We start from the raw sequence: 10,319 nt of genomic DNA, 5'->3' as shown, positions 1-10,319 counted from the left end.
CTAGAGGCTGCAGCCTGTAGCCGCCTCCTCCTCTAGGGCTTCGCTCCTCTTTCATCCCTCGGTCTCACTTGGGACCTTCCGAGTGCCCCAGCGCTGTCCCCCGGGGCGCCGGGACGCCAGTCCCAGCCGCAGCCGCCCTTCGCTGACCGCCCTCTCTCTGCTTTGCAGGTTGGCAGCTTTGCGCCCGAGGGTGTCGCGAGCCGAGGCGTTGAGGACCGAGCGCCTCTGGCCCAGCCAGCCGGGCGGGATGCGGCGCGGGCTACAGCGCTAACCGCCCCCACGCTGGGCACTGGGCGTACGCGCTCCGGGCTGCAGGCGGAGCGGCGGCGGCGGCGGAGGGGATGCGCCCGGGACGCGCAAGGCTCCTGCCGCGAGCTGCCAACCCGAGGTGGACCCTAAGGGCTCATCGCAGGACCGCGCGGACCCCTGCCCTCCGGGGCACGCGGCTGAGGAGCCTCGGGGCCGCGTCTGCGGTCAGGATGCTCTGGGCACCTCCCTGCTGGTGAGGATGCCCTACTGCGCGGCTCCGCATCCCCAGCCCCGGTCCCTGGTGGGCACGACTGCCTGGGCCCGGCTTCGGCCCCTCCTGCCGGTGGATGAAAAGGGCCGGAGTCCTTGAGTGCGACCGGCGATCGAATCTGAATTCTAAGAGCCATGGAAGGAGTCACTGGGCTGCAGCCCCAGGCGGGAGAGCAGCTGGAGGCCAGCGCCAGAGTAGGAACGGTCCAAGAGAAGTGCGAACCCGAGACCTTTAGGTCCAAGAGTTTACCCGCCCTGAACAGCGCCTCCTGCAGGCCAGACCTGAATCCTGCCGGAGAAGACTCCAAGCCCGCCTCTGGCCACCAGGAGTTGAAGCCAGGCCCTGGCCCGCGGGCCCCCAGCCCCTCCGCCCCGTCTACTTCGGCAGAGATGGCAGGGCTGGTGGAAAGTCACCACAGGGTGGAAATCGGCAAACCCATATCGGTGTCCTCCACTTTGGCCATGCTCCAGGGCAGAAGGTGCCTCTATGTGGTCCTCACCGATTCCCGTTGTTTCCTGGTTTGCATGTGCTTTCTGACCTTCATCCAGGCGTTAATGGTCTCCGGGTACCTGAGCAGTGTAATCACCACCATCGAAAGGCGCTACAGTCTGAAGAGTTCCGAGTCAGGGCTGCTGGTCAGCTGCTTTGACATCGGGAGCCTGGTGGTGGTAGTGTTCGTCAGCTACTTCGGCGGCCGGGGGCGGCGGCCCCTGTGGCTGGCCGTGGGGGGACTCCTCATTGCCCTGGGGGCCGCCCTTTTCGCTTTACCTCACTTCATCTCGTCCCCCTACCAGATCCAAGAGCTGAACGCCTCGGCGGCCAACTACGGCCTGTGTCAGAATGGCAACTCCTCGGCCACGACGGAGCCTCCCACCTGCCTCAAGGACTCGGGGGGAAACAGTCACTGGGTCTATGTGGCTTTATTCGTTTGCGCGCAGATTCTCATTGGAATGGGCTCCACACCTATTTATACCCTGGGACCAACCTACTTAGACGACAATGTCAAGAAAGAAAATGCATCCTTGTACCTAGGTAAGACTTTCCTCTCAGATAAGCTTGCACTCAAAAATCAAAAGGAAGCACTTTCACATTTTACTGGATGTTGTATATTGTGTATAATATATGGCATTATATCATATATATGCATTAAGCTTCAGTTTATCTTCTTTTTCTTTTTTTTTTTTTTGGCCTTAGTGTGGTGTGTTTTCTGTTTGGGAAAGAATCAAATAGTTGAGCGTTCTTTCAACTAATTTTCAGACTCACACTTGTCTTTTCCCAAGTAATACAAACTTTTAACTGTGGGGTGGTGCTTCTCTCTGTTGCTGCCTATCTTTGGAGAAGCTCGAATTTATCAAGCTTATCTTCTCAAAGCTGTCCTTCTAGAAGGGTCAGGAAGGAATAGAAGTAACTGCTGTGTGTGGAATAAGGTTATTTACTACTTTCATCCACTGCTGCTTCTCATTCCTGCCCCCAAGAGCAGAGTTAGTGGAGAACCCAGGCTACATGAAACACACTTTATTGACTTCATATCTGTATTCATTACGTATCATCTGCGTCGCTATTTAAAAAAAAACTTGAATGATACCGAATGACTAGATTATCTTTATACAGAAGCAACATCACAGGTTGTAAAGTTTATCCAAAACGATTTTTGTTGTTGGTTTGAAGACCCTCAGTTACAGGATATTGGGGGAAACATCATTACTATTTTCTGAAAAGCAGTACTCTTGGACAGTGAAAGGGCAGTGAAAGTGATACTCAATGAAGAGGGCTATGCGTTTTGCTCAGTATGACTGCTGGCTGTCCCCAGAATCGGTTACACAGGGTGTGTCTGAGCCATTTATAGTCCCCAGTAACTGGCCCAAATGCATCAGGATAAGAGTTTTATTATTTGTTTTTATTATTAAATGTAAGAGAAAGAAATTTTTGTTCAGGCAGAGAGGAATAGCTTGCTTGTTACTTTGCCTCCACGTTTTCTAACATTTGTTGTGACAAATTTTCAAACATCCAGGAAACTTGAAACAATAGTTCAATGAACGTCAGTATATCCACCACCTAGACTCAATAATTGTTCACTTTATCATATTTACTTTATCAGTTTGTGTGTGTGTGTAGAAATATATATATTTTTGGATGGGAGGTTAAGCCCTTTGAAAGTAATTGTAGACACCTTTAGGCTTCAGCACATATCTTCTGAAAATAAGGACATTCTTTTACATAACTCAGGAGCTTAAATGTCCTAAGAAAGCTAATAACCATTCCATATGGTCATCAAATTCCAGTCCATATTCAAATTTCCTTAATTGTCCACTCAGTCTTTTTTAGCTGTATACATTTTCTTTTTAAAAAAATTTTATTACTGATATTTATTTTTTTTAAGTAATTTTAATTAATTAATTAATTTATTTATTGGCTGCGTTGGGTCTTCGTTGCTATACGCGGGCTTTCTCTAGTTGCGGTAAGCAGGGGCTACTCTTCGTTGTGGTGCACGGGCTTCTCATTGCGGTGACTTCTCTTGTTGCTGAGCATGGGCTCTAGGTGCGTGGGCTTCAGTAGTTGTGGCACATGGGCTCAGTAGTTGTGGCTCGCGGGCTCTAGAGCACAGGCTCTGTAGTTGTGGCGCACGGGCTTAGTTGCTCCGCTGCATGTGGGATCTTCCCGGACCAGGGATCTACCCTGTGTCCCCTGCATTGGCAGGCAGATTCTTAACCACTGTGCCACCAGGGAAGTCTGCTACATACATTTTCAAACCAGGAGCCAGTTGAGATTCATTTATACATTGCATTTGGCTGTTTGCCTTCTTAGCATTTACTAAACTAGAACAGTGCCTCAACTTTTTTCTTTCTCTACCACATAGACTTTTTGAAGTGACAAGGCTAGTTGATTTGTGGAATGTTCCACATTCTAGATTAATCTGATTATTTCCTCGTGGTGTCACTTACCTTGTTCCTCCATTCCCTATATTTCTTGTAAACCGGGAGTTCAAAGGTGTAATTTGATTCAGACGAAACGTTTTCGGCCAGACTACTTCATAGGTGACACTCCGTGTTTTCGATTAGATGCATCTGGCCATTCATTAGTGTTGATGAGTTTAATCACTTAGTTACGTGGGTGATTGCCAGGTCTTTCCACTGCAAACACACATTTCTCTCTTTGAAAATAATCAGCAGTCTTTAGAGTGATACCTTGACCCTGTAAATATCCCAATTGTTTTCTTTATTCTTACTGATCTTTTCCTCCATTTACTTTGAAAACTCAGGTCTCCCTTCCATTCCGCTTCTAGGTACCACTGACACAAATCTGCTTCATGAAAAACACAGGCAGAGCCCCACGCAAAGAGAGAACATCCACTAGTAAGAGCCCTGAGATTTAACTTTTCTGGTAGTGGTTGCCCATCAAGAATGAAAGAGCAAGTACGTATTCTGTGCTGAGCACTGTACCCCTTATGGGAAGACCGAAAATGAGACACAATCCCAGCAACTGAGGTGCCTTCAACGTAATGAAGAAATATTTCCAGTTTAAGGTAACAAGTGAAGTGACATGTGAAAGGGGAAGAAAGTTCTACAGATGGGATTTGCTCCCTCCCCCCCTCCACCTACCACCTCCTCCTCTCCTTCTTTAGATATTGACTAATAATTGGTTCTTTTGGAAAACATTTTGATGAATGCCTTAGGACACATTCTTTGGGAAACTCATGAGAATTCTGCTTTGTTACATGGCTCTGTTTATTACATGGCTCTCAGTAAAAGCTCCAGTGGTTTTGAGTACTAGGAATCTTACCTGTATTCTTTGATTTAATGTTCTTAATGGCCTTATGAGATGGGAATTGTTTTCCCTGTTTTATGAATGAGGAAACTAAGGCTCAGAGAATTTAAGTGGCTTGCTTATGGGCGTCAAACCCACGCCTGTCTGACCCCAGAGACCTTGAACTTCCCTCAACAACGCATGCTTTTTGGCAAGAGGATCTGAAAGTCAACTGAAACCAAAAGATGGGCCACGTTCAGTAGAGTTCTGAATATGGTGCAGAAGGATGCAGAACTGGCCTAAAGTCATCAAAACATGATCAAAACGAGACCATTCTTTAGACCTTTTAAAGCAGCTTTTACAGGTTACCTCCATACAAATTCCAATCAGGGAGACTACTATATTCTTAGAACATGAAAAGTGTTAACCCATTACCACATGGAATTTTTCCTAATAACTAACGGGTTATATATCTTTGTTATTTTCTGCAAAACTGTTCTTCTATATTACCTTGTCCACTCCCCACCCTTTTCTTAAGTTTTTGGTCAGTCTTTCTAACTGATGACAACCACAGAAGAAGAAGGGGGGAAAAAAGCAGGTAGCAGATTAGTAATTGCGGGCAGGAACAAATATCTGAATTAAAGTAGAAACCACTGAAATGGAATGTAAATGTATACCTTAATCTTTTGAAAGTTCCGGTGTTAACATTCTGGCAGCTTTCAGCGTAGAAGAGATGTGGTCGTAGATGAGATCCAGCGGTCTTTGCACCCATTCAATGCCCTAACTCCTTCTGCAAGGAGAGAGGCTCAGCGTTGACCCGGAGCATAGAGAAAGCTTTGTTGTTATGAAGAAGTGAAGTTAGCAAGTGCACCATGGTTTGTAATTGTATCTCAAGGAGAGAGAGCAAGTGTGACCTTTTGCAGGGCAAGATATTCATGAACCAAACAGGGAAGCAAGAGAGAATGGCTAACCAGGTGGGAAAAGGAAGAAAAAGGACACTTTTCTAGAATAGAAAGCCACAACTCCGATTGGGTGATTTTCAGGATAGGTGAGGACTGGCAATGGGCCAGCCGTTGGCCAAGCGGTGTGGGGACAGCCACCCCACCTCCCTGGTGTGTCCCCTGTCACTTCACACCCCAGAGAAGGGTCGGAGTCGGGACAGTGCCTTAGAAAGAGCACCGGACGACGCCGATCTGTATTTTCGTCTGGCTCTACCAGTGACTGGTCAGGAGACAGATCTGATCGTAGACAAATCCCTTAACTTCTCCCAGCCTCTGTCTCCACCTGGGGATTGTTACATTTGTTTCCCGCACGGTAATATTTTGAGGAGCAAACGGACTACATGTGGGTAAGCACTGGGCCAACTGGAAGCGGCAACACTTCGCTGTGTTAGAAGCGAATCCAGACTCATCCTGGAGAGTGGGCAGAGTGAAGAGTGGAAGATATTCTACTCCATCTGAGCACCAAAACCTTTAAACAGATCTCTTTACAATTGGGAAAAAGGAAAGAAGCCTTATGTAGGAAATTAAAACTTTGTATGAGAAATCACTCCTTAGACATTGTACAGGACAATGTTTTTTTTTTTTTTCTTAGAAGATGTTGGGGGTAGGAGTTTATTAATTAATTAATTTGTTTTTGCTGTGCTGGGTCTTCGTGTCTGTGCGAGGGCTTTCTCTAGTTGTGGCAAGCGGGGGCCACTCTTCATCGCGGTGCGCGGGCCTCTCACTATCACGGCCTCTCGTTGCGGAGCACGGGCTCCAGACGCGCAGGCTCAGTAGTTGTGGCGCATGGGCCCAGTTGCTCCGTGGCATGTGGGATCCTCCCAGACCTGGTCTTGAACCTGTGTCCCCTGCATCGGCAGGCAGAGTCTTAACCACTGTGCCATCAGGGAAGCCCCATAATCGCACTATTAAATAGACTTACCCATCCAGCCGCCGGCAATGCTGGACCTCAACAGGGTGGCAGCCCTGGGTCTCCCCACGTGACCCGTGGTCGAGGGGCGTGTGTGTAAGACTTGTGCTGAAAAGGAGCAGGGGAGAATTTTTACGCCCCGTGTGCACACTCGCCTCCAAGAGGCAAAGAGGAGGAAATGAACTGAGCATCCCAGTTTATTTTCAGATTCATCTGTCACCTTAATCCCCTTCTGCTTTCCCGGGGAGGAGCAGTGATGGGGGCGTGAGGTGGGCCAAGAGAGGAAAGATCATGTGAATATACACTCTCTTCTGAGACTGCTAACTGGGTATTTATTCTGCTTTAATTTTGCTCATCTTGTTTACAAGGTATTCATCTTGGTAAGCCACATACAGTCCCTTTTGGGAAGTAGGTTCTGTACAAATCATGAATAAATAAAAAAAAAAAATCTCTGCTGGAAACTAATACCAGGGAGAGTGACCGTTAAGGGATTTGAGGCAATGATCCAGGGCGTGTGGAGGAATTATTGGGATGGATGCAGTACAGAGTGAGGAGAGCTGGGTGTTGGTGGCTCGGCAGCTCCTTGCTACGATGTTGGTGAGTTTCACATATACCTGGGACAGTTCATCTGTGTCCAAATGAGTACATCTTCTGTACCCTTGACAAGTCCTGAATTTATATCAGCTCCCTGGTTGGTCACCTTTGGCCTCTAAGACAAACTAGTCAGTCTAAGATGCTGACAGATAAACCAACTTCAGATTCTAGCTGAAAGGCAGAAGGGCTTCCTGCATCACTGTGGAAAGGGCAGTGGACGGACAGTGATTTATTCAGCTCACCTGCAAATAACAGATAATAGCCTTGTTAGTAGTATTTATGATACATCTTTAACATTGCTATGGATTCTGTTATCTATGTGGTTCGGTCCTTCTGAAACTTTAAGGTGTGTATGTGAATCACCAGGGTGTCTTTTCAAAATGCCGATTCTGCTTCTGGAAGTCTGGGGCGGGGCCTGGGATCCTGCATTTCTAATGTGCTCCCAGGTGAGGCCAGAGCTGCTGGTCAAAGGGTCATGTTTTGAGCAACAAGGGTCTAAAGACCATAGATCTTCGACTTTTCTGATCGGTGGAGAGTTCCTCTCTGGGCTTGGGGTTGGATCCACTGTTGGCAAAACCAGCTGCTGATTGAGCTTCTATCTCATCAGGAAGAAACCTTCCGTCACTTACTGCATTTGCAAAAGCAAGATGTCAGTTTTGGGTGTATCGTAAGCTGTGGAACTTTTCTGAATTCCATCATGATCGCTGTTGAGTCCACCGAGAGAGTGGCTTGGGACAAAAGATGTTCATTTTGCTATTAACCAAAGGAAGCACCACTTTCTTTTTGCTCTCACCACCCTGGAGGCTCTGGGCTGATGGGTTTCTCTCTGTTGGTGGAACTCTACACATTAGAGGTAAGTCTGTGAGCTCTGCAAACCCAGGTGAGCTCACCTTATAAGGCCCTTTGATGGGGGAAAAGCAAACAAACCCACACACTTGGCTCTGCTTTTTTCTTCTTTTTTTAAAAATAAGTTTATTGATTTTCGGTTGCGTTGGGTCTGTTGCTGCGTGTGGGCTTTCTCTAGTTGTGGCGAGCGGGGGCTGCTCTTCATTGTGGTGTGCGGGCTTATCATTGCGGTGGCTTCTCTTGTTGCAGAGCATAGGCTCTAGGCACATGGGCTTCAGTAATTGTGGCACGTGGGCTCAGTAGTTGTGGCACGTGGGCTCAGTAGTTGTGGCTCGTGGGCTCTAGAGTACAGGCTCAGTAGTTGTGGCGCACAGTCTTAGCTGCTCCACGGCATGTGGGATCTTCTCGGACCAGGGCTCGAACCTGTGTCCCCTGCATTGGCAGGTGGATTCTTAACCACTGCACCACTAGGGAAGCCCTTGGGCATCATTTTAAAAAGAAGGAATAGAGATTTTGGAAAAGAAAAATGGAGGCAAAATGGATGTTAGAGTAGGCATTCTAGGAATGAAGGCTTCAGAGAGAAGTGAGGGTGAAGAAACATACCTGGGTGTTTGGATGGTTCTCTTGTGTCTTTTGGGGGAAATATTCGGAAATAGAGACCGTGTGTCTGTGCCGATGTGTTCTGCTGTGTTGGATACTTCTGCCGGAGCTGGTGCTCTCACCCTCTGTTTTCCGTCTCCCTGATCTAGAGAAAAGAGACAGGGATTCCACCCTATCTCCTGGGTGGTCCTCCTCGTCCAAGACCATTCTCAGTATCCAGGCTCTGTATGTTCTGAACCTCAGCTCCCAGTGGGAAACAGCATAGGTTACGGGTCATTCTAAAATGGTGGTTTTCAACTAGAGGTAATTCCCTCCACTCGCAGTGGACACACTTGTTAACGCCTGGAGTCAACTTTGATTGTCACAATTTGAAGGGGACCTCGTGGCATTTAGTGATATCTTGGCCTATGTTTCTGCTAAACATCGTACATTGCACAAGACAGATCCCACAACAAGGAATTACCCTACAAAAAACTGTCACTAGTGATGCTTTCAACTTTTTTCATCTTAAGCATTCAAGTTACTATGTTATTTTGTGTTTCTTTTTTTGGCAGTGCCCTGCAGCATGCGTGACCTTAGTTCCCAGACCAGGGATCGAACCTGTGACCCCTGTAGCGGAAGCACGGAGCCCTAACCACTGGACCACCAGGGAATGCCCTATTTTGTGTTTCTTATATCTTGGGACTGGAAGTAGAAATCTCTAGGTCACAGAATTAGAAAGCATTGAACACCTGGATGGAGAAGACCCAGGAAGAACCTGTCTTTGTAAATAGGAAAGCCTTCTAGCAAACAAGCGATAGGAAATAGAGATGAACTGTTCATCACTCATTGCTACATATTACCCAGTAGACAGCATAGTATCTATACGATATTATTTTCTTGGTAGATCATGGGAGATACTGTAGTGTGCCATGGTAGATTATTTTTAGTGGGTGTAAAGATACGAAGGGTTTCATGGTTTTTACTGTGACTTCACTTCCCATCAGCTTAAAAGTTTTTTTTTTTTGGCTACACCACGCGGCTTGTGGGATCTTAGTTCCCCAGACAGAGATGGAACCCAGGCTCTTGGCAGTGAAAGCATGGAGTTGTAACCACTGGACCGCCAGGGAATTCCCTAAAAGTTTTTAACCATAGAGATTTTCTAGACATATTTTTGGAGTTGAGACTATTGTAACCCTTGAAGAGGAATGATGTGTGTATGTGTGCGTGATATGTATGTACTAAGGGGAGTGGTATGTCATTTCCCCCTTTATCTGAGCTCTGTTTCAGTGGCGATGGTAAAAGAAAACATCAAGATGAGGAATTCTGGCAAACTATAAAGCAATTAATCAGCATTTTAAAGCAGAGCTCACCAGCTAAATAATTGGACCTCGAGAGGAGACGTAGGGTAGATTTAATAAGGGATTTAAGACTTAGAATTTCTCTTAAAAATAAATGAGAGCTTAATTAAATCAAAAGAAAAAGCCTTTGGTATGGTTTCATACATGGGGTCTAACAAGGGCTATTTTTTTTTTTTTTTTTGTGGTACGCGGGCCTCTCACTGTTGTGGCCTCTCCTGTTGCGGAGCACAGGCTCCGGACGCACAGGGTCAGTGGTCATGGCTCAGGGTCCCAGCCGCTCCGCGGCATGTGGGATCTTCCCGGACCGGGGCACGAACCCGTGTCCCCTGCATCGGCAGGCGGACTCTCAACCACTGCACCACCAGGCAAGCCCAACAAGGGCTATTTTTAACAGCAAATATTTTTGAATGTTTAATGTGTGGCAGGCATTGTGCTGGATGCTTTATCATCTTATTTTATCCTCAGAACAACTCTTATGTGACAGGTACATTTTTTTCCCCCTTTTTTTATTGTGGTAAAAACACATAACATTAAATTACTCTCAACCATTTTAACTGTACAGTTTAGTAGTGTTCAGTATATTCCCACTGTTTATACCCACTAAACACTAATTTCCCCTCTCCTCAGCCCTTGGCAACCACCTTTCTACTTTCTGTTTCTGTGGTTTTGACTACTTTAGATACTTACATGAGTGGAATTACACAGTATTTGTCCCTTTGTGACTGGCTTAGTTCACTTAGCATAATGTCCTTGAGGTTCATCTG

At 46.8% G+C, this 10,319-nt stretch overlaps 1 protein-coding gene across 1 annotated transcript in view; it reads left to right on the top strand.

Moving 5' to 3' along the window:
• The first annotated feature begins 654 nt into the window (after positions 1–654).
• The window catches only part of SLCO5A1 (solute carrier organic anion transporter family member 5A1), a 118,807-nt gene continuing 109,142 nt past the window's right edge, over positions 655–10,319 (top strand). The window contains exon 1 of the mRNA XM_032610320.1: positions 655–1,552. Within this exon, the coding sequence (XP_032466211.1) occupies positions 655–1,552 (898 nt within the window). The remainder of the gene's footprint in view (positions 1,553–10,319) is intronic.

The sequence above is a fragment of the Phocoena sinus genome, chromosome 17 (assembly GCF_008692025.1).
Source record: "Phocoena sinus isolate mPhoSin1 chromosome 17, mPhoSin1.pri, whole genome shotgun sequence".
Classification (NCBI taxonomy): domain Eukaryota; kingdom Metazoa; phylum Chordata; class Mammalia; order Artiodactyla; family Phocoenidae; genus Phocoena; species Phocoena sinus.
Note: the sequence above shows the minus strand (reverse complement) of the source record. Positions and strands in the feature narration are given on the sequence as shown.